General features: G+C 43.3%; 1 protein-coding gene across 2 annotated transcripts in view; it reads right to left on the reverse strand.

Annotated features, from left to right (window-relative positions):
- Nucleotides 1-2,124: 2,124 nt before the first annotated feature.
- Nucleotides 2,125-24,809, reverse strand: part of Mb21d2 (Mab-21 domain containing 2) — a 108,521-nt gene continuing 85,836 nt past the window's right edge. For both annotated transcript variants that reach the window (XM_003477092.5, XM_063261240.1), the window contains exon 2: nt 2,125-4,991. In XM_003477092.5, coding sequence (XP_003477140.1) covers nt 3,727-4,991 — 1,265 coding nt within the window. In that variant the 3' untranslated portion in view covers nt 2,125-3,726. The remainder of the gene's footprint in view (nt 4,992-24,809) is intronic.

The raw sequence follows: 24,809 nt of genomic DNA on the forward strand, positions 1-24,809 counted from the left end.
ACCTTTGAAAGCTTACACAACCTCTCAATGCCATCCCATCAGGAATCTGGTCTCCAGCAACGAACCCTCGAGTGCACACTGCATCGGCAGTTACAAGTACCATCTGTGAGTTGTGCGCCTGCAGCGGGTGGCTGCCCTCCAAGTTCAGCAGCACCTGGTAAGCATCTGTCTCCCTTCCTTCCCAGCGAGCCCATCCAGGTTGAGCTTCAGGTCAAGAAGATTCTCGAAGTAAGGGGATAATCTGGTCCAAAACCACCAATCTTTAGCTGTGCGCAGTAGCCTTATTTCTCTGATTAAGAAGACTGCCACTCCAAGGGAAGCTCGATTGCCACCGTGATGGGCATGCATGTTTGGGGTGGTACAGAATGACCAAAAGTTCTTTAGCCCCAGAAGCCTATTCCTCACTTCCTTGCCTCTCCACCAAAATGTAAACTGAGCCATATAACACTTACCTCTCATTTTCTCAGGTAATTTCTGCACAGCAATTTTAGGAATATTCTTAATTTTTACCTTTTTGGTCCTTATGTGAGAATTTCAGAGTGGCTCTATGCACCCTCGAACCATCCTTTATTTGCACTTCTGAAATTTCCATTTCAGAAGAGAAAAGCAGAAGACAGAGCATGATATATTCTCAAAATAGAGAAAAATAGGAATACCCCTCAAACATACGCACACACACACACAGATCACAGCCATGCATAATGTTGAAATTATGAGTCCAGCTTTAAACATTTCATATTGTATTTGAAACACAAGTGATTTTTTTTTTTTTTTTGAAAAAGGACTCATTACATTGCCCGAGCCCAAGCTGATCTCAAACTTCCTGGCTCAAGCAATTCTCTTGCCTCAGCCTCCTGAATGGCTGACACTACAGGCACACACCACCACTTCCCCTATAAGTGCCTTTAACCCACCCCTGGCCTTTAGAAAGAGAGACTGGTTGGTAATTCAGTGATTTGTTTAGGTTTCAGAAAAGGAAGGGTATTAAACTACATTCCATTTCTATTCACTCTCCACGTTTGGCTTCATAATGTCTTGAGTTGATGGCAATTTTGGGGAATTAAAAACAACTTAAAAAGTTTTAAAATTACAAAAGTCCAGGAGACACTAGACTTGTGAAGTTTAAAATTTGTGCTCTTCAGTACAGCTAGAGGGGCAAAAGAAAGGAATGTCCTAGAAGGATCAATGTCTTGGTTTCCCATCATCCCTGTAGTGAAATTTTGTCTAGAAGCATAGTGTATAAAATATGGCAAATGTTGCTAATTGTATTTCAGACATTAATTCAGAGCAAGTTGTGACACTTTATAATTAATCTGAGAGCAATCACTGTTTGAATGTTTGCCACATCAACAATATATAACTATTTTAACCTACAAGGTATGATGTCATGGTCAAAATCTAATAAATTGTAACAGACTTTAGCAGGTGTATAGTTCTTAGATCTAAAGGCTATGGTATTCTGTGGATTAATTAAATCAGATAGTGTACATTGGTTTTTAGATAAAGAATATGAGTACCCTTGGTAAGTATTCCTAGGGGAAAAAAACAATGGTTTATAATTTGTCATACAAGTTTAAGTATTTTGATGAGCTGAGACCAAATGAAACTGGATAAAAACAATTAAGTACAACTATGAAGTCCAAAGGCAAAGAGTCTGTCATCCTGGAAGTTCTGAAGGGTCAGTTTTTCATTTCCCATCTCCTAGTGCCCTTCGACATCAGCTTTATCCTATGACTGGTTTTAGTGATGCCTGTGTGATAGTTGTCAGTAGCAATAAAAGTCTAAAGGTTCCCACCATGATTCCAACGCAGAATGCAGTGTATGACCAGAGCAGCTTATGTCATATGCACCTAACAGACATTTGTGTTCAAGGAAAAGATGGCTCATGTCGATTGGATCTTCCAATGGCAGGGCTCGACTGGAGCTGAGAATTAAGCTGCTTTCTCAGAATATCATAAATTATACAGAGAATAAGGAGATAGTAGGAGGAAAAGGAAGAATGAATACTGAATGTGTACCACAAAAACATTTGACCTGAAAGACTACGGCTGTATTTACGGGAAATCAATATTACTACTAAGAAAATAACTTTGAGATTCTAAACAAATAACAACAACAGCAAAATTTCAAGGCCAGCATGTTTCTTTTTTATTATTATTTTTGAATCTGACTTAAGATTGTTGATTGATTTCATTTTCATTTTATAAGCATTACATTAATTCCCATGCAAAAACCCAAGACCACATATGCCTGATTCCAAATGGCCATAATCCAAAAACTATGAGCCTGGACATTCAAGAATAAAACCAATATGTTGCTTGACTTTTCCATTAGCAAATATCGTGGGTGTCCTTTGGAAGATTGGCTGGCTCCCTGATGGCTTGATCACCAGTTCACCTCGAGTCCATACCAAAACAGGGAGCCAATGCCTTCCAGCACCTAAATCTGGTAAGCAGCTTCATTCATGAAGACAGCACAGCTTTACTCCAATGCTGCCACCCACAGATATTTCCTGGTTCCTGCTCTACAGTCACCCTTGCTTTTGAGCAGCCACAGTATCATCTATTTGTGGGTAATAATTTTTTTCCTACCAGTTTCCCTCAAAAGCTCAGGAGAAGTAAAGAGCCTCTATTAAGAAGCTTATCTCTAGAACTCCAAAAGAAATAAATACAAAGACATCTACTTTATCAAGTATATATCTTTCTCAGCTTTAGATAGTCAGTGAACAGGTATAAAGCTTTAAAAACTTCTCTTGGTGAGATAGAAACCAGGAATATCAAAGAGGGCAAAACAGGACCCCACAATTAAAGGAGAACTTCAATTAAACAAATGCAAAAAAATTGTTCTACTGACCGAGAGAAATGGGCTAGCTGAAAACATGAGAGCATTTCAAGACTGGATGTTAATTTATACTGAAACACACATTGCAACTCTGACAACCGCAGAGATTCCATTAGTGCAAATAACAATTATAGTGGTATGCTCTTTAATAGGATTTAAATAAGGCTTCAAATAATTACATACGCTAAAACTAACATTTAGAAACCTTAATTCTGTTCGAGAAGCTATCAAACACACCCTCCAAACCCTCCAATGTTTGCCAATTTGAGGACAATTACATTCAGTGAAGCGGCTTCAAAACACAATTTGTAGCATTACTTTCAAAGTTTACATTGTTTGATGAAAAAGGAGGAAGCTATTCCAGCCCCTGGTCAGAAAGAAAGAAATCCAACCAACATGCCAGGTAGCTCCCAGGTACTTATGATTTTCAAATATCCATAGTTATGAAAAGTCATTAGAAAAATAAAAACAGAAATGAAACAAATATATGATAGAATCCTTAAGTATCGGAAAGAGGTTTGTTTCCTAAGACCCATTAACAAATGTGCAGAGTACAAAACAGAAAAAAAGCAACAGGATTCATGGGCATTTCCATCTATGGCTCAAGTTCTCCTTTAAACAAACAATGGGAAAAAATGCAACAAACGAAACCACATGACGTGAATTAGGAAATGCACACAACAAAAACCAGAGGCAGAATATGAAATAGTAATATACTGTTTCAGAGCCTGCATGATCCTTCAGAACTAGAAAACTTAAAATTTGTTCTTAACAAATCCAATCGAAGCTGGATATGTAAAAAACGGAAAGACAGAGTCACAAACCACGCCACATGGGATGAGAGCTTTACAACCAGGAGTGGGGTGAAAAGAATCAGCAAAGCACTCAGAAAAATTTATCGTCAATTCTGAAATGAGGCCTGGTGACATCGTCAGGGTTAATGAAGACAGAAATGGATTTCCCCGGGTTCTCAGTCACTAGCTGCTGCAGTTTTTTGGCCAAGCGGTCATCAGGCTGGTTGGGGTCCCCTCCATCGGACTGTGGGGAGGGGATGCTGGTGGTGCTCCCTCGCCGCTGCAGCTCCAGGGTCAGGCGGTTGGCCGCTTTGACGTGCTCGATGGCAGTGCGCAAGTGCTCTGCAGGGTCTGAGCGCACAGAGGACAGCTTCCGGGCGTGGAGCATGACCGTCTCCTCTGACAGGTGCTCCAGCATGTTGCATTGCGGGATGAAATAATTGGGACACATCTTGTTGACCAGACAGTGCTGCAGGTCATCAATGAGGCCCAGCAAAAAGTGGGCTGCATAGTCTTCTTGAGCCAAGTAGTTGGCAGGAAGTCTGTCGCAGGCCCAGAGCATCATGCTCCGCAGGTGATAGGGACTAATTGCCTTGGGCCGGGACAGGAGTTTAATGATGATGGCCTTACAGGCCTGGTAGGCCTGCATAAGACTGCTGGAGATGCACTTCTTCAACTGCACCTCGCTCCTGGCAAAGGACAGCCGCCATTCATTGTCCTTCTTCCCCTTGTAGGAGCAAGCGGGTACCAGGTAAAACCCACTGATGACTTCCTCCTCGGTAATCTTCCCATCCCAAAAGTGGTTCTCCATCAGCCAGCTCTGGGCCACCGCAGGCCAGCCTTTGAAAGACACCACAGGGACGATATCGTACAACATGCGACTGCTCCCCACCCCCAGGATGATGGAGATGATGGTCCCATTTTTCTCCACCTTTTCCACCTTTGGCATCCCTCGCTGGGGTTTCTTCTGTATCTCTGACAGGACGATGCTGATGGAGTCGTAGAACCAGTCAGCCACTTTGGTGGGGGAGAAGAAGTAGTTGGTGGCACCGTTGATGTGATCCACAATGGTGCAGCAGTCTTTCCACTTGCTGATCGTCCCCTCGTCAAAGAGCCGCAGGCTCAGCCAGGAGTGGCACAAGGCGGAGTGCCGCATATCGAGGGTCACAGGCTGATTACGGTCATGCAGCTTAAGGGCTGGCACCAGAAGGGTAAAGTCCATGTCATAGTCAGTGCCCCGGGCATAGACATTCAGCTCGTCCAGGTCCAGGTCCACCACACCTTCCCGGACTCCTCCAGAGAGGAGCAGGTACTCATTAGCCACCGGAAGTTTCTGGTCCAGTTTTTGTACCATTCCTAGAGAAAAAAAGAAAGAGTAAACACTATTACAGGAAGCGAAGTGGGTTCATTAACAATACAGGAATCCAAGCAGCCAAACTGATAAATTTGGAATTTTATTAGCTGAGCTCAGCAGCCACCTGTAGACCCGTTTCAGAGTCCAAATGAGTGGCACTGAACTGGAAAGCTTATAGAGCTTTTAAAATAGAAAACCACAAAAAGACATCCTGTTGGAAATAATTTAGCTAGAATCTTAATTTTTGGTTGACACCTGTATCCTGCTTCTTTGTTGAGCAGGTTAATTTTTCTCCCATGGGTGCAGCTCATTCTGCTTTTCTTATGGGATTGTATGCTAGGTAATTTTTCATTCTCCTGGGTCAAATACAGGGCACTAGTTAAATGGAGGGCCCAAGATGATTCAGTTATGCCAAGCTACAACAGATGCACAGATGCAAGAGTCTTCTTCATCAAAACAGAATTCTCTGACTTCCCAAGAACCGAAGTTCATTACAGTATAAAACCCAACCCCCAGGATGCTACATAGCTATTGATATTTTGTCCTTTTTTTTTTTTTTTTTTTTGTGCCAGCGCTAGAATGATGGCTAGGAGAGAAGCAAATGGAAGAACCATGACAGATTGTTCTTTCAGAATGAAAAGCAATGTCATTTCCATTTATAAGCCAGGGCACCTCTTCTCTCAATCTCTCAGTATCCTTCCACTTTTCCTTGTTCTTCTCCTGAACCTTATCTCCACGCTCTCCTAGGTTTCCTGCTGCCTTCTGTGCTGGCCACCTCCACTGTCGTTATATGGGGTCAAGTCTGTTTCTTCTTTCACCAAAGCAGCTGGCTCTCCTAGGCTCCTCCCCACTTCAACTCTGCCCTGTACCAGCAGTTCTCCACATGGGCTGAAGACATTTTCCAGGGGCAGGGAAGTCCTTTCTAACGCTTCTGTATAATACTAATACATCCTTTAACTTTTTTGGCTGAGTTAACACTTATGATGGCAGTTAAAAAAAAAAAAAAAAAGATAAAACACCAGTTCAAGGGCGTGGTGACAGGTGGTAGGTTCTTCATTTCAGGCATGCACTTAAAAAAAATTTTTAAAATAGCAATTTAAAAAAATCCAGATTCACTTAGAAGAGCCCTGATAAAGAAGAAAAATGATCACTCATATTAAACCTCAATCTATAAGGCCACCTTTATAACAGTGCTGTTAGTAGGCGATAGGAGGTATTCATAAAGCAGCGCATTCCTGATGAGATACGGAAGATGGCTGCAGGAAGGCGACCCACGGAACTGAGCTCTGGGCTGAACTTACTGCTCTGTTCTTGGGTCTCACTGCTACTTTAAAGAATGACTCATAAACTGTGGCTCTTCAGAATTGGGTATGTAACACTGATTGTTTTAAAATGAACAAAATGGACCTGGCAGCAAGACAACAACTGATAATATGTACTGTTGATGAGACAATTAAGGCTTTCAACAGAAAATTAGATTTTAGAAACTCAGACCCTTGCACCCTGAGTGTGACACCATCTTTCCCAGTTTGATACACATCTGATGACTCTGGTGGTGATCTCAACAAAGATCTTTGGTGAGACTGAGTCCCCTGAAGATGAGAACCATGACTGCCAGGGGTATTAAAGTATGCATAGGTGCTGCCTGAGGTAGGCACACAGCTAAAACTGGGACCAAATGCTAAGGGAATGAATGTATGGAATTAATGGACAGAATGAACGTAAGTACTGAACGAAAGAGTACATTTAAATGAGTGTCACACAGGAGAACGCACTAATGTACCTTCCCTGATTCCTTTTTATTGTCTACTTACTTGGGCTTCTTTATCTAGCAAACTACCAGCACTACCGTTTGTGATTTATTTAACAGCTCCCCCCAACAAACATCTCAAAGAACAACCGCGAACTAATGTTCCATTATCCACTGCAATTATGTTGAATCAACTGTCTGTTGTTCGTAGGAGAACTCTCAAAGCAAATAAATCAACTATTCCAATGGTTCGAATATAGTTTGTTGCTCCATAACTCATATTGGAGTTTAATGTTCATGGTGAGGTACCAAGAAGATGGAAAACAATCTAAGGTGTTTAGAAGGCCATCAGGATTAGATCAGGTCTGCAGGGTAGAAACCCCATAACTGAACACGGATGGCTTTTTAAGAAAAGTGACCAAACAAGATCCAAATGTGTCTGTCTGTCCCCTGTCTGTACCCATGTGATGCTGTGCTCCATCTCAGCACTCTGCCAGCAGGACGGCAACTCACTGTCTTAGACTTCCAGAACTGTGCACCAAAATAAACCTCTTTTTTATTACTTAGTTTGTGGAACTGTTATGAGCAACAGGAAGTGGACTAAAAGAACTGCACGTGTGTTAAGCTACCATCACTGCTATAGGCTGAATGTCTGTATCTCTTCAGAATTTGTATGTAAAAATCCTAACTTCCAAAATTACAGTATTAGGGTGCTGGACATGCAGACTGGATCGCTAGGTGCAGCCCTTTGGAGAAACCTTATTGTCCTCATAGAGACTCCTGGGAACTTCCCCACCGCTTCTGCCTTGAGTGGACACAGTGAGAAGACTGCAGTGGTTTATGAATGAGGAAGCAGGAAGCCGCCACTCACCAGACACCAAATCTGCTGGTGCTTTAATCTTGGACTTCCTCGCTTCCAAAACTGTAAAACAGAGTCCTTTTGTTTATAAGCCATCTAGTCTATAGTACTTACTTGTAACAGCCCGAAAAGACTAAGCAATTGTATTTTCAAATTTGACACACATTTATACAAATGTGTTCTTCTTCATTCTTTAAAATCCTATTTTCCAAACTACACTAGCCATGAAAAAAGTACTTTATTTAGTATTTCCTTTCATACAGATATGACAGTTTATCACCTTTTCTTTAAAACCAACAATGCGTTGTTTAATGTGACACAGTTTATGATTCATGAGAAAGAGAATCCTGAGGACTTGATTGGGTGGCAGCACTAATTGAGTTATAACAATGTTGTTCCAATTCCCTGTTCATAAAAGATTCATTCCAACTTCTGGGACTGCAGTCCCTTAAGGACTGTCCTAGCTGCCAGGAGCGCCCTTCACCAAGATCACCACTTGTGGCTGGGGTGGGAGTTGGGGACGTCCAGCCAGTAGTTGACCAGAATGGCAGGGTCCCAGCTCAGGGTCCTGGGAACATTCAAACCCAGAGTTCCTAAAAGCGTCAGCACAGGCTTATTTGGGTCTGCAGTGGAACTTCACTTTTGTTCAGTCCTGTTTCCTTCTCTCCCTTCTATAGGTGTAGACTCCAAGCACTGTCCTTTGTAAACATCCTAACTCCACTTCTCTTCCCGAGAAGCCTACCTTAAGACACTACACGTTACCCAAGAGTGAACTGTTTTCACCACTAGTAAAGCATGGAAAATTTACTTTCCTTTTGGAAATGGCTTTTCAGGGCCAAACTTAGCAAGCAGGGCTGGAGAGTTATTGAAAACATTAGGACGAAGATCCCTTTCTGGACAGTTACCAGATTTTCATAGTAATCCCATATTTGCAATGTAAGAAATACTACGAGCAGAACTCCCAGGTGGAGTTATAAAAGAATAGAGTTTACTTCTCAATTTCAGGATGGTCGTGAAAAGAATTCTCATTATTTCATGGACACACACAGAATCACTTTCAAAAAAAGAGATATACTGGACAATAAAATAATTTATAACTTCATTATTTTAAAAGTCTTTCCTTCTAGCCTTAAATATAAATGGGAAATACTGAAATGTTGTGTTATGGTTAGTAAAGACCTGAGGTAAACTAAGGCGCTACCGTTGTTATCTGGCTCCTATACTGTTGTCTCCTCGAAGGTTTAACTCAAAATTATTTTTGTCCTTTTATCCTATACAGAAACAAACTAGCCATGCACACACTAGCTGGAACCTGTCTATATAACTAGGGAAACTTGGTCATTAACATCCCATAGGTAGTTTCTCTACAAAAATGTCAGAGAACTTTGCTTTGGATTGCCATAATTTTCTTCTGATAATCCTAGGTCACGAACAGCTAGAACTCTCCTCTGCCCCCTGCTGGCTTAAAGAAGGAATTGTATCCTATTTTTACTTGGTATGTACTCTAGAACATTCATGCCAATGATAAAATATTTTTTTCTTCCCAACTCCTTCTTATGCACCTCGTTAAAATGTTAACTCTTCTTTGCAAAGAGCCAATACAAAGCATTTGGCTAAATCCTAGTATTGAAGAGTTAGGTAATTTTGGATGCCTCCTGTTTCTTTAAAACACAGAAAGAACTTCTGCAGCAGAGAACCGGTCATGGTTTATGTCACTGATCCGCAGGCCTCATGCGTTTGCATTGTGCATTTGTAATTGGTTCACTGTCTAGTACTTGGATTGGTGGTGTGAGTGGCTCCTAGGGGTGGAGCCAGCATACAATGTAATGGCAGGAAGAAGGTGTGTCTCTTTCTCTCTTGCAGTTTCAGCCTTGCTGTTTGCAGCAGCCATGAACTGTGGCCCCACCATGCCACCCTGCCTTGGAGCCAACTAAGTATGGACTGAAACCTCCAAAAACTGTAAGAAGAAATAAACCTTTCCTTTCCCAACTTTGGGCATCAGGTATTTTGTCTCAAGACAAGTAAAAAGTAACTAAGACACAGCCTATTGCAGGGGCTCATTTACCAAGCTCCCAGAAGTCAGAAACAAGCCCCTTAGGTCACACTGTTCCACAAGCTAATCCTTTGTGATAGCAACATTTCCACTGGGCCTTCCCGGGTGGGACTAGTCAAAGGCAGATTTATACATGGTTTGGTAATACAAACTGCAGAGTTCTCCAGCATTATCGAAGCCCAAATGTCCACCTTGAAAATTTTCCTGGGTGACCTCAAAGTGAAAAGGAGCTGCTATCCGCTATCACAGCACAGGGGCTGCCACGCATCCAAGTCAGCCAAGGGCAGGGAGAGAAAAGACAGCAGGGAGCAGATTGTGATTGTCTACTTAGGCTGTAGCGCTAGGTTGAAATGAGTCCCATCTGTGACCTGTTGCAAGGATCAGGGGTCACTATAAGAGGGGAAGAGCAAGTAACTGACCTCTTGTTACATTATCTAAACCAAGCAATGTGAACGAACAGAAAATGTACACAGACACACATACACATGTGTACACGCGTATGCGCATGCGCACACACACATACACACTCACACATACCAGCTTGAAACAGCACAGAAAAGGAAGCATGGCAAAGCAGCTCCTTCCCCTGGATAGATCTCTTCTTTTTAGGGAAGCACTCTGTTTGCCCTTAAAAAAAACCTCTAAAGCACGACTGCCTATCATCCCTCACTCCCTGGTTTTGATTTGTTTCATAGTTTGTACTTGACAGTCATTGATATAGTGGGGGGCCTCCAGTTTGAGAAATATGTTCCATGCCATCCCCTTAGTTCTCTGCTGATTATTTTGAAAACATCAAGTAGAAAAATAGAACTCTGACCCTGACTCCCTTATGTGTTGGTTTATAAAATTTTATCATAATCCACTGAATTCAAATTGCTAACCTCCCTCACTCAAAACGTAAGGCTGCAGTGTTGATGTCAGAACATAGGACTTAAAATGCCGTGCTTTATCTTGTGTTGCGGTCTGGGCCCCATTAAGGGAATTATTAAAATAAATTCCCTTAAGTGAATAAGGAAAGCTGGTACGTTTGTATAGGTTCCTTCAAAAAGAAAAGCCAAACATAAAACACTTACATCAGAAAGGCAAAGAACTAGCAAAAAGGTAAAATGTTTATGGCTTCTAATATCAGTTGTAAATGAGGTAAATTTTATCTCTATATATATTTATGCATGTAGAAAAGACTTCTATGTATGGTACAGTAATGTTCACTATTTCTTATATAAAAGGGTTGTCTTTTCTGGCGTCAACTTTTGTGGCATGCACCATTGAAAAATGGTACCTTATCAAAGCAGTCATTCTTTTTGTTTGTTTGTTTGTTTTTGAGACAAGGTTTCACTATGCAGTTCACTCTGTAGCCCAGGCTGGTCTCAAACTTGAAGTGATCCTCCTGCCTCTGCTTCCTGAGTGCTGTGATTACAGGTGTGTGCTACCACACTGGGCTAGAGCAGCGATTCTTAATGGCAAGACAGGTACAGGTTAGAGCAGGTCAACAAAGTCTTTGCCATTCTAATGTATCTCTTAGGGCAATGGTATCTTTGGCTGATGATACATACCATAAACAGTATGTTATTTATAAAAGTATGATTTATACTTCAAAGACTGAAATACTTTTGCCAAGTCCACTTGACAGGCTGAGAAATATCCTTATTTGTACACATGGTTTAACTTTCCTAAGAAAGTCTTAAGATTTTAGTAACCCCAATTTGGGGAAGGTTTTAGCATTTTCCTCATTTACACCCACAAATAATCTATCTGACATTTCCCACTTTGTAGTTGAAAGTACTAGAAGCAGAGAGGAAAAACAGCCCTCTCAAGGTCATGTGGCCTTTGCGACAGATGAACGGAAATGTCCTATTCCCTGACTTCCTGCAAAGGTTCGCAGGGCACAAGCATGCTCTTCTCCCTGAGTGACAGGCTGACTGGCCTGAACGCACACTGCTGAGAAAGGGAGGAGCAGAGGGCTCAGGGCAATATGACAGCTCTGTGCTTTCACTGCAAGCCCAAGCCCTAGGGTGACGTTGGGCAAGAAGCAGATCCTGTCTGAACACACACATGTATCATTAGACGGGTGGATCTGATCTCCCTTGAAAATGCCACTGATATCCCCAAACAGATGAGTTGTGAGACGCTAGAAACACAGAGGGCACCCATGGGACATCCTAGCTTTGCCAGAGTCCCTGAGTGACCACTAACATTCATAAATATAGGAGTGTGGTACATTTTATAAGTTCAAGGGGCTGTTGTATTCTGCATAACTTCTGAGTCAACTGAATGTCACTGTATTTAACCTTTTAGAAATGGGATTAACTCATGCATGATCATAGTAGCTTATGTCCTGCTGAGCACAATAGATGGTGACAGAGTTGCTTCAAAAGATGTCTCATCAAAGCAGTGGTACCACCAGTGGAAGGGGATAGAGGGCTGTGTTCATGGCGTTTCTCCTTTCCTAAGTGAGATTGTAACACAAAGCACTGACAATCATCTGAGGCTCAGCAAGTGAAGACACTGCCGTGGACAGCATCAGTGAAGTCCTTGTGAAAAGGTTTTACCACTAAATGGCTGGAACAGGCTTTGGGACTAATGACAACTGCTCGGTAAATGCCCTGCTTGCTCCAGGCAACTTGATACCCCATTAAGGATACCGATACCCTGGGATCCTAGAGTGTCCTACTTGATATACTATGAAATGTTGTTTGTTGGGAAATGCATATAAAACCATTGGCTAATACTGCAAAGGCCAAGTAGAAGAAATGTCTTTCGAATCCGTCTCAAAACTTAAAACTGAAGTGCTAACCATTGGTGAGCTTTGTCAAAGTCTACTAAGCTACTTAGAAAAGAATGAATACGGTGATTTCTCAATTCACCCATAACCAATACAATTAAGCACTCGAGGCCTCCAGTTGCACAAATGGAACTGGGGAATAATGGACACAAAGTTTCTGGGTGGTTCCGGACATGAGAATAGGAAAACGCACACTTGGTACATGGTCGGGGGCTTAGCTGAGGGTCCACAGGGAGTGGCTGGGGCACACGTGTTCTTGCATACATTACCCATCTATCTCTTCCACCGAGAATGTCCTGCCCTGTCTTCTTTTCAGTTCATAGTTTAAAGACATCCTTTCTGCTACTTGGAACTTGTCGCCAAGACTCAAGAGAAAAATTTATTAGTACCCTCTAGAAGCTCCCTACAGCCAACAGGACATAAAAGCTACAGGCTGACAATTTAAGAGGAATGTTCATTTTAGGAGGTTCATTTGTTTTCAGTTTTTATTTTTATTAGTACAAATAAAAAGTAACAGTAACGTCAGCATGGTGTCAAATGGTGAGCTAAGGATACAAAGATGGATCCATCACGGCCATCAACTTTCTCCTGATGTTCACAAGGACCGGTAAACCTGTGAGGGAGATGTGCAGAATCACCTCTCTCCGTGACCCAGCTGAGTCTCCATTCCTTTCTCTCTGGTTTCCATTCCTCCCTCATGTGCTGATATATATATGTGAAGTACTGAATTATTCTGAAACTGGAAAGTGGCATTTATTGGGGAAGGCGGAGTCTACATTTTAGAAGAATAATGAAATTAAGTGCAGGAAGCTGCAACAAAAATGCAGATGGAGTTCAAGAAAGCACCGAGGATCAATTCTCAGCGGCAAAATGCCCCAGCTGGCAAAGGCGTATGTCAATTTCATTCAGAAATCACTGTCTAAAACTAGTGCACAGTGGCAGCTAATCACAGGGAAGAAAGCACGACTCCACTCCGTGCAGAGAAGGTGGGAGCCAGAAACATCTAATAAGCAGCATGCACAGCTTCCACGCTCATCACATCAGCACACACCAATGAACATAAATTACAAGCTGAGGTAATAGCAGGGACGGAAGTGAACCCTAACCCTACCCAAAACATAAGAGGAAGAAGAGAGAAAATTGCTCAGCCTGGAAAACAGAAAATTCAGCAAAGGCTGAGGTCCCTTCAAACATTTGATGAGTTGTCCTAACGAAGAAACTTCACCTATATCACTGCAATATGTAGGAAGTACAGAACTAAACACTCAGTCTAATGCTATGAAGGGAAGACCTGTCCGTTGGCACAGGTCTCTAACAACGCTGCCTGTGAACACAGTGTGTTCTTCTCAACAGGCATGAAAATTAAAATACAACAGGTGAGGTGCACTGACAGCAGATGTCTCCCAAGGTGGCAGCTTGTCACAAGAGCCTTCACTGAAGCCAGACAACTACAATAGCACCTCCAAAATCCACCTACAACCATCCTCTGTGGGCTCTCCTAGCAATGGCAACAAGACATCCAAGAAGTACTAGGTTGCAAAGCTGAATGTTTTTCTCTTTCTGGACCACACAGTGTCCTATCTCATTGGCAGCATTCTCCATCAACTTTGCCAAATTTAATAAAGAGACCACAGTACTAGCAGTGACGTATGAGGTCTGTCTTAGTTACTGTTCTCTCCTTGCTGAGACAAAACACCTGACGCCCAAAGTTAAGGGGGAAAGCTTTATATAGCTCACAGTTTGTAGAGTTCCGAGTCCATAATCTGTGGGCTCCAAGGCAGGATGGCTTGGCAGAGGGGCATCACAGAGGAGAACCAATTCGCTGTGTCAGAAGACAGCAAATGCAACAAGGGAAGGGAGAGACAAGCTCCTTTCTGGCCATTATACTGTATCCAGTCTACCAGGATTAGGGCAGTGCCAACCCAGTCCTCAGACTGACCCAGCAATCACCCAGCCTTATCCCAGCACCCTTAATCCCAGCACTGTACCATAAATCAATCACACGCTCTAGATTCAGCCACCTCTGAAAACAACCCCACCTAAAAGTGCATGGGGCTTTCAGGGGAACACTGAGACACAAACCATAATGAGACATAATAACAGAAACTACAGTGAAAGTTTAAAGTTTTAAAAATTATCACGTGAAAGTGGCACTGCAATGCATCCCCCTAAAAATTCTCCTCCTGGTTTCCAAGACACTTATCCAACTGCGCTGGCTACTTTCTGAAGCAGTTCTGAAAGTCTTCTTTCCTGAATGTCTTTATTTGTGCTACCTTGGCTGCCTCAGTATCCTGGATGGATTCAAACTGTTGACTTTCATGGCCCTTTTGACCTTGGGGAAGACCCAGAGATCTAGTGAATAAGGCAGGGGAGGACACACCACACTTTTACCAGCCCGCCGTCCACTGGATGGCCTTGGCTGCAGCGTTCACTGTAATCTTTATTGTACCCTCTGAGGGCACTCGCGAACCAGATTGCCAGTCCTGCTCCAGAAAGTGCAAAGAATGATGGGCGTGTGTTTGAAGCCAGGGAGAGAATTTTGAAGGGGATTAACAGCAAGGTGTATTTTACCATACTTTAAAAAAAAAATTTAAACATTTACCACCTATTTGGATCACACCTCATACATAACAGCAAAGAAGGGCTGGGATTTGTGTAGTATGCTCTAGAAGTGCATAACACTTACGTCAAAAATTCCCCGACAAGAGCACACTCATTTATTGGTACTGCCATGCTTTTCCATGCAGAAATGGGATATCTACATGGTCTCATTCAACCCTCTTGGGGCAATATTTTCACAGAGGAGGAAATCAAGGTAAATAATCATACAGTAAGCTCTGGTCAAAACAACTGAGCTTAATTAAATCCAAATACAAGTTGATTTCTACTCCTTGCTATCCCTGGTGTTTTCCAGTGTTAAGTGGGATCTCCTAGGACACTAAACTGTAACCGAGAAAGGTCCTCCCAGCAGACTAAACTGTAACAGAGAAAGGATCAGTTTCTGTATTACCCAGGTGACAGTTCCTGTTCCAGTTCTGGTTGCTTCTGGTCTCTTAGAAACGGCTGGTCACTGTAATGCACCCTGTATAAACCAATTCCCAACTGGCAAGCCTCTGGCTTATCCCATATAAACCCTACACCACCAGAGATCAGGGCCTGATATTCTAGGAATGAGCCCTATCTGTACCCACTGACATAAATAAATCTGCCTCCAAATCCAGGGCACCCTTTCGGTGTTTCTGCTTGCTGTTGCAAAACTTTTCTCTAACAGCTTTTAATATTCTGTTTTTGCACTGAATTTATCTTCTGGTCTTTAAAACTGCAACATGAAACACTACAGAAAACAATGAGTAGAAACTTATTTCTCTATCTAATATGGAACATGTTTTTTGCAGCACAATTATTTCTAAAGAAAATAAAAATGATTTCAGCTGTCTCAGGGGAAATAAAGAATATGAGAAAAAATGGGTCATGGATCAGAGAAAGTCAGGATTATAAATACTTTTTCTTAAAAGTACCTAGTGCTATGTCACATGGTGTGAGAAAGAAAGCGTGTGGAGGGGGTAGTGCGTATTGCATATTTAGCTTTTGGACAATTCTCAAATAACATCTTGTAAGTCTCAAAGCACAACTGCATCCTTGGCATTCCTTTAGAGCCCAAAGACAAATTCTGAAACTGTTCTCACATATTCAGGTGCACACTCTGATTTGTTTATGTTATTGCAACAGCAGAACATTAATTTTAAGATCATACTTGCCACAAAGCTCTGAAGTAAGAAAGTCTTTTCCTTTGTGGACACAATGGTACTCATACAGTTATATTTCTTTTGTATAAATCTCAGCTCAGGGACAGTAAGACACAGAGAAAAAAATGTGAAGAATCTTCTATTGGAAACCAGTGACATCAAAACACAACTGGTATCCAAGAAGCTGATACAGAGATTCTCAGGCAAGTATGTCACTGTTGGTTAAAATGGAACCCTATCATTTGCACACCAAACACACTCAGGTGCTACCTTACTTCAAAGCAATCCCACTTTAGAGAAAGGAAACTCCTTTAAAGAATTTCAAAACTACCATTGGCTAGTCAGAGACCTTACCTTAAAATGAAGTTAGTTGTGACGTTTTCAAGCATATACAATAGTACAATGATTCACCGTGTAGCCATTACCAAATTTCAATAATTATATTTGCCATTCTAGTACCATTTATTTGCCCACTGCTCTGCTATATTTTTAGGGTGGATCCCAGATAGCATGAACTTTCACTCACAAACTGAACACTTCAAGATATTTCTCTAGCTGCTAAAGATTTTCAACATCGTCAACCCCTATTCTCCTATCTAGACAAAATGAGGAACATTTCCTCATTACTACAGACTTCACTGGATTTCCATCTCTGTCCTAACATGCATGAAGACTGAGATGGTGTGTGTGTGTGTGTGTGTGTGTGAAAACACCACTGATGCCCCACCCTGGGTCGTTTGCCTGCCTGATTCGCTGTCAGCCAGGCAGAGCAGTTTTCTGCACGCTGACAACTTCCCTCTTCCCACCGCGGAGGACTCTGCTCCACAGGCTCCCAGGAAGTGCAGGGGAGTTCGTGCAGCACTGACGGGACTGGTCACACCTGGCAAGCACTGCGGGACAGGGAGAAGAATTTCTGGACAGGTGTTCCAGCTGCTCAGACTTGGCACCGCTATACAACTTCCCAGTGGGTTCCCCAAGGTGAACCTGCTAACAGACAGGACCTCGCTGGCTTTTCTCCCTGCTTGGATGCACACCCACTGCTGCACAGTGGGACAGATGACTGATTCCTGATGAAATGACATCGCCCCAGGGGTACGCTGACCATGAGCACACAAGTACAGGCTGATGATTACGAGCTACCTGTTCTTTCCGCTAAGCAGTTACAGACCTACTCCCTGTCTTGTGAAATGAGACCTGAGAACATTTCCCAAAGAGCTCCCAGCCCTCTCCAACCAGCCAGCCTGCCGGCTGCACCTTCCCCGTTTCACACTGCTATTGATATTCTGTCTCACTGCCCAAGAAGATACAACACCCTTTCTGGTCCTTGAGAGCTTCAGAGAGAGGAAAATCCACACATTCCTGACTGGGGCTTTCTTCCTTAAATTATGCAGAGAACAATGGGAAGCAAGGTTTCCGGGGTGAGATGGAAAAGCTGGATGCCTGGCTTCTCAGCTCACTTGTGGAACACCCTTCAGAGCAGAGATGGGTTCAAATGGACTGGTTTTGTTCACAAATCAACCAACCTTTCTCTGTCAGCCTCTGTTTAGAACTGGTCTATCTCTGTTTCTTTAAACTACACAGAATTTCAAATGGCATTCATCCAGTGACTGTTAGTCCACATTATTTTTTAAATTTATTTATTTTTTTAAACAGACTCTCACTACATAGGCTGGCTTTGAACTCACTATGGAGCCCAAGCTGGCCTCAAATTCGTGCCTCTCCTGCCTCAGCTCCTGAGTACTGGGATGACAGGCCTGTACCCCCACGATCAGCTCCGTGCTTTCTTAGGTGTATTACTTACACCACTTCCGGTTAAGAGAAATTCAATTATTTATCTGTTGGTGTCCCTGTGTCTGATGACTTGTGTCTTTCCTAACACAACAAAAGTTCAATAAATTTATTGGGTAAATACACAGAGGTAGCCTGGGATGCAATTTCCAAGGTGATACATTTGGAATGAAGTGTCAATCTGACACCGTCATTTTGAAACATGATGAGAAATTCCAGGGTCTCTATATCTGCAAATAAAAAAAAAAAAAAAAACTCCATACACCCAGAAGAGGTGAGCAGGAGAAGCCAGCAACCTGTTAGTGAACTGACTACGAAATTACACCACAAACACAAACAAGTGCTTCGTCTTATTCATCAAGAAGAATTTACCTCTAGGACATTCCTCAAAGCATACATTTTCAATTGACTTTGCAAGGGAAAGGAGAAAAGGTACCCTGCATAATTACAGTATGATCTGAGAACAAAATCCAGTATCTTATCTTTGGCGGGCGGGGGGAGGGTTATAGCTGTGTGCCTGCCTGAGTGTGTTTTTGATCCACTAGAGAATTTTTCTTCCTATGTAATTTCAAGACACTGCCAGCAGATGGAGCCCACACTCCACTCATTCACTAAGACTCACCAACTGAGCTCCAAAGTCATCAAACAGAAAGAAAGCTCGAAAGGGTACAAACAATAAAAAACGTAACACTGGGTAAGATGTGCTAAAACTACCTCCTCGAACCTGTCTGCACACCAGCCGGGGATTCTTAATTGCCTCTGGTCTCAGAGAGAGAGTCCTGATGATTCAGGAGCCTCAGGGATTCATCTAGGTTGAGCCAGGGAAGAAAGACACGGTGCCTGGACAGGCGACTGCCAGTGCACGTGGAAGACCTCCCTGCAGGGCACACAGCTGCACCTTACACTGGCTGAAATCAAGATTTTAGGAAAAAAAAATATAAAGGGTTCTGGCACCAGGCTAGAGGAGCCGAGAGGACAGGAAACGGCCCTTGATGCTGCCAGGCTAAGGCACTACGGATGCTTTCTTCAGCACTGCCTCACCGACGACAGATAAATCAATGCATTAAAAGACGTTAGAATCCAAGATGACTCACCCAAAGGGAATTAACTTTTTAAGTGGGCTCCAATCAATAAATAAACAAAACAAACACTTCCCTGTGTTACACAATGCTTGGTAGTTCCAGAGAACAGCCAAGGCCTTCCTGTTTGTTCTGACACTGGTTAGGTGAGGAGCTCTGTTGTTCTTGCTGCCTGGGTGTGGAAGCAGAGGCTCTGGAACGGTGAGCAGCCAGCAAGATAAGTGCGCAAAACAGTCACCTACCTCCTTGGCTCAATTCGAAACTATTCTAACCACACACAATGCTTAGGACACAAGCAAGGATATGTCTTGTTGTCAGTCTGCATGGTGGGCAGAAACGCCAAGATGGGGCTCAACTATAAAGCTTGTTCCGCTCAGGGGATCTGTAGAGGGCAAACTGAGGTTTCAGTTATTACTGGATTGACTGGGTTACTAACACAATGCCAAAATACCTTACTTAGCCCGTTAACACACAGCATTCCTAGAAAGTAACTTACCCTTAAATGACAATAAATATTTAACAGATATTAACTTTTCCATATAGTTTATTAGTAATGGTGACCTTTTGCTTACATTGTGTTGAACTTCATTCAAATGCCATTTCAAATACTAACATTCCCCATCTAGTTTCCAAACAACAAATCAGAAACATTAAAAACAATAATGACAAAGTTAATGACTTACAAGTTCTCCCACTGTGGAAAGCTGGAATGTCCAACACAAAAGTTCAGATTAGAACATCTGTACTCATGCCTACAACTAAAGGAAGAGCTTAGAAATCTAATGTTTTTCAAGAACATAGTGAGAAAGTACCTATAGCCCAAGACAGACTAATAAGGAATGCACCTCTGAGACACAATTCTCTCCCTGATAATTACTTTCAGTATCTAAGTAAAGAGATACTTTGTTTGAGCATGAACATACTCTCACATACAAACAACTCAAGACATGAATAATCAGCAAAAGCGCCAAGTGAAGGGTAAAATGCACCTTTAAATGATCAAATAGATCTTTTCAAGGACAAACTGCAAACCCACATTTGCTCAAAAAATTAGGAGAAAAGTCCAAATCAAAGCCACAAGGCCAGTCACTTAACGTGGCAGCTGGAAAGTTATACTGTAACAGGTGGCATCCCCTCCACAGCCACCCAACACCCAACAGAGGAGCAAGTGTCAGTGGTTGAAAAGTGGCACTCGATATTCTGTGCAGGAAACAAGGGCTAAAATGGTAGCTCTTTGGGGAGAAATCAGGGTGTGTGTGTGTGTGTGTGTGTGTGTGTGTGTGTGTGTGTGTGAGAGAGAGAGAGAGAGAGAGAGAGAGAGAGAGAGAGAGAGAGGGAGGGAGAGGGAGAGGGAGAGGGAGAGAGAGAGAGAGAGATACCACTTTCTAGTGCTTGTGGAAGTTGTCCTGAACCAGCTGTGAATTCTTTAACTCCTAAACTCAAGAGAATGAAATTAAGTTGGTTATGGTTCCTACACAATAAATAAACATAGGAGTCAGATCATTGGAGCCTGAGTTATTTCCAACTTTGTGGATTCCAGCTTTGACAGTACAGAGCAGGGTGCTGACACCCCAAAGACCAAGCAGCTGGGAGCAGAATTGCAAGGTCCCTGATTCTCAATCCAGAGCTCTCCCCACTCAGCACAGGAATCTGAAACAAGCGGTACCAGAAACATACAGCGCTCTGTGCCTCCACCCCGGAAAGACTGAAGTGGAAGTGTCTCACAGGAGTGTGCGTGCTTCAAACCATCAGTTAAAAGTGAGACTTTCGCCCCTTCTTCCTCAGTTTCAGAGTAGCAAGTTTAACTGCATGGAATCAAGGAAAGGGTTATTGTTACAGCATTTCCAAAATAATAACAAACTGAACACGACTATAAATCAGGAGAGACACACACAGCTTGGGTGGGACTTTTGGAAAGAACAGTAAGGGACATTCAGGAGAGACATGGAATCCATCCTCACAACTGTGGAACCCCCCAGATCTTTACTCTCCCAGGTATTCACTTTGCTTTGAAGGAAAAAACAAATGTTTCTGGTAGATTTCTGCTGCTGTGTTCCCACAGACCTTATCTATCTTCACGTACCATATAGGGTAAATTTTTGTCTTCTGTGCAGTCTTAAGCATACACCAAGCAATCACGTCCCCACGACAGAAATCCTTAAGGATAGCAGGTAAGACACACTACCCCTTCTTTGGAGCACGATGGAGGTCGTGAGTATCGAGTGTGGAACAGCCTGGTAACCAGTGATAAACCTACAGGATGGGCACAACTGCAGCTTATGCTTTGAAACCAAAGATCGCACAGTAGGGATGGTCTCAGTACAGGTAACCAATTTCCAAAGCTCTCGACTGTCCCACAGCTGTATTTAAACACAAAAGATTAAATGCAGGCATATAAAGTCATACTGAGTCCCTTCCAAACATCAAGCAGATGGGATTTTACAGTCATGCAAAGAAAAAAAGACTAAAAGATAAGCTTTCTTTTAAAATATGGTACCCACTTAAAAAGGGTCACTAAAGGAGACAAATCCTAGAACAGTGTGATTTTGAGATACAGAAATTCAATCCTTAAGACAGTAACAAAAGTGACACTTTGGGCACAGACCCAAGTTCTGTTACAGGAGAAAAAAGTAAAATTCCTTAATTTCATCCTGAAAATGTGAGGAGCGTGGTTTAAGAAAGAAACCTTCCGGCAAAACTATACAAAGTGTGTCATCTTTCCACTAGAGGGCATGCTGTCCTAACTTTTCTTTATGGTTGTCCTGGTTTCCACACACGAAGTATCAAGGGGTAAAAAGCCTGAAGGGTGGATTTAAATTTTTAAAATCCATACCTGACTTCATTGATAGGCTCTCAAAATGAGTCTCAATACAGTGCTTCATGCTAGTGACTTTCAAACGATCACATGCTGTTTAAGGCAATCTCATTGTCACGGTGGGCTGTCACACATCCTTTGATAAAAGCCCGTTAGTGGGATAAGGAGGACACAAGGGAAGGAATGATACTCTCTACAGGACTACACAAGATGATGTGATGGAAACATGCTACAGGCAGGTACAGATTCAGAGGTGATGTAACACCGTGTCATGGCTCAACATTTAATGGAGTAGACAGGACTGTGGAGGGCAGGACCTCTGCTCTCCTTTTACTAAGACTCCCCCATGCAGTGTTTCCTGCAGTGCTCTCTGCAGCTTGGAATGTGGGCTGATGGAATGTAGTCTCATGGCCACTCTGACAGGTCTGTAAAGAGCAGAAAACACTTCCAATGCAAAGTTACTACAAACCACCCAGGAGGCAGGAGTGAGGGAGAGAGGAAGGAAGGGGAAGAGACTGCTGCGCTGATTTTTACAGTGAGCTTTAGTTAAAACCGCCTTGCCTGCTCGCTGATGAACCTGAAGTAGGTGTAAAATGCAGAGAAATCCCGGATCCTGCAGGGATTTGGTCTTGTCAGCACTGGTTCTACTAAAACACAGAAGCTTTGCTGGGCTTTGTTATACGCAGTGACTGTGGAGGTCTGGAGATGGCTAAAGAACCTGAAATTCCTTGATAAAGCAGAGGCCACCGATCCAGGATGCACTTGGAGAAACACTGGATTAGCACAACACCCAGGAATTCACCATCCCACTGTGGAACAGAAACGCGAGCAGAATAAGAACCGGAGGCTGCCGGCTGATCCTGCCTCAGTGCAGCAGTTGAGGCAGGGGTCACCTGACCACCTGTCCACGTCACCCTTCGCTATTCCCGCAAAGAGAGACAATGTCTGTGTAAGGGCGAGGCCAGGTGAAGATCAAAGCAGGAAATACAAATGAAGATCCAGAAGTGAGCAAATGCCATGTAAAAACAAAAGGCCATGACTTAACGGACTGTCCGAAGGCTGGGGAGTGACCGTCCTCGGCTCTTGTTCTGTCCACTATCATACTTGAGACACAATGCTGAACCTTTCTCACCACAGTTTCTACTTAGAAAGCAAAGGGGTTTTCATCCTTTACAGGTCAGTGTGCACCTGGATGTGAGGCTGGACAGGAGTCTGGGGGTGGCATACAGGACACCTTCCCCGCCAGGTTCTTTCATGCTGCCACTGTGCAACCATGGACGTACTTCCAGGCTCTGCCCACAAATCAGCGTACACCACCCTGCCTGCGGTCTACACCCCAGTCCCCGCTGGCACTCGCAGGAGCTTGGAACACACTCTAAAAGCAAGCTTCATTTTGGCCACCACTGCTGGGCACAGTGGACCCGTCACCACGAGATGAGCGCCAGCAGACTCCTGGGGCAGAGGATGAATACGCGATATTCTGTCTTGAAATCGTCTGGTGCAATGTCCTCCCTGCACGTCCCACTGTCACTGCAGCCGGGGCTCACAACTCTCCAAGGACAATGGCAACACCTCCTAATTGGGTTCTGTTTCCTGTCGCCATCTACCAGCAACAGCTGCACACAGAGCTGGTTCCAGGCAGGCTCCCCTCAAGTCACTGGCTTGTGCAAAATCCTCCAACAGTGCCCTACTGTGAGTTCAAGGCCTCCCACATGCCGGGGCCGATTCCCCTCTGATCTCTGTGTTGCCCCAAAATGAATCCCCTAAAATAGCTGGTCCAACAAATCTTCCCAGCTCTGAAACCCTTTCATTGTCCTCTTTATATTCTTCATCCTTGCCTTTGAAATCTGCCAATTCCACTCCCTCAAAAGCATTTGCCTCCAAACCCTCCACATCTTACATAGTGCTCCTTTCTTGTTGTGTGATGTTTGAATTAACCTGAGGCCTGAGGGGATACATATGGCTCATCCTCTGTCCCATGCACGAGATACCTGCCTTCCTCTGTTCTTTGGGCACTAAGCTACTGAGGTCTAAAACACCCTCTCCTGCTACAGAATGGGTCACTGGAACACAAGCCAAGTTGGAGAATAGGAATCATCAACAGGTGACTTACGTCAGAGCCATTAGTATTAGTATATTGCAAGTCTACAACCTTTTCACAATGTTAATATTAAGTGAAACCCATGAATCACACAGCTAATCAAAATGTACTCAAACACATCAATCCGCAGGAGGGATGGTCATGTGCCTCCTGGCTCAAATTGGCATCTGGCCTATCACGGGATGCTTTTATTTATCATTTTCTATGACTTTAGAGCATTTTACTTTTGTCACAAAATTTCAACAACTTAATCCTTCCCCCGTGACTTTATCCCCTCAAGCCGCCGTCAACCCTCACATTAGGCTAATGCTTCTTTATCCCTAGTGTCGTTAATTACTATTGCCTGATCTGGTTCCAAAGTCAAGTAGGTTCTGAGTGACCTGCTCACAATCGTAGTTTCCCCACAAGTCATGTGGGCGTTGGGATGTAAGTCCATACAACGTGTGGATCTTGGGAAATGTGGACACAGCATTGCTACATAGATGCCTGGACCAGCACCCAACAAGAGTGAGAAGACAGGCCGCTATGCAGGTCCTGAAATCCAATCCTCCTGCAGGTCAGCGGCTCTGGCCAGCTGGGGCAAGAATTGAGCTCTTCTGCCAGAATCTAGGATGCCAGTGGAAATGCCCTTGGGTGGGAAGACAGACTGGCCACGCACACACTGGCAGATAAATGACTTTGAATCCTCCTGGAGAGCTGAGTGTGTTTGAAGAGTGTTCTCAGCAGAGGCTTCTGGAATTCTAAAGGAGAAGCGATCAGAGCAGACAAAGACAAAGAAAGTGGGAAGGAAACAAAAGCATTACAAGAGAGGCAGGCATCAGTGACTACAGAGTATCTGTGACAGCCC

Source organism: Cavia porcellus, unplaced genomic scaffold, assembly GCF_034190915.1.
Source record: "Cavia porcellus strain 051 isolate PalLab524CR breed Dunkin Hartley unplaced genomic scaffold, mCavPor4.1 scaffold_14, whole genome shotgun sequence".
Classification (NCBI taxonomy): domain Eukaryota; kingdom Metazoa; phylum Chordata; class Mammalia; order Rodentia; family Caviidae; genus Cavia; species Cavia porcellus.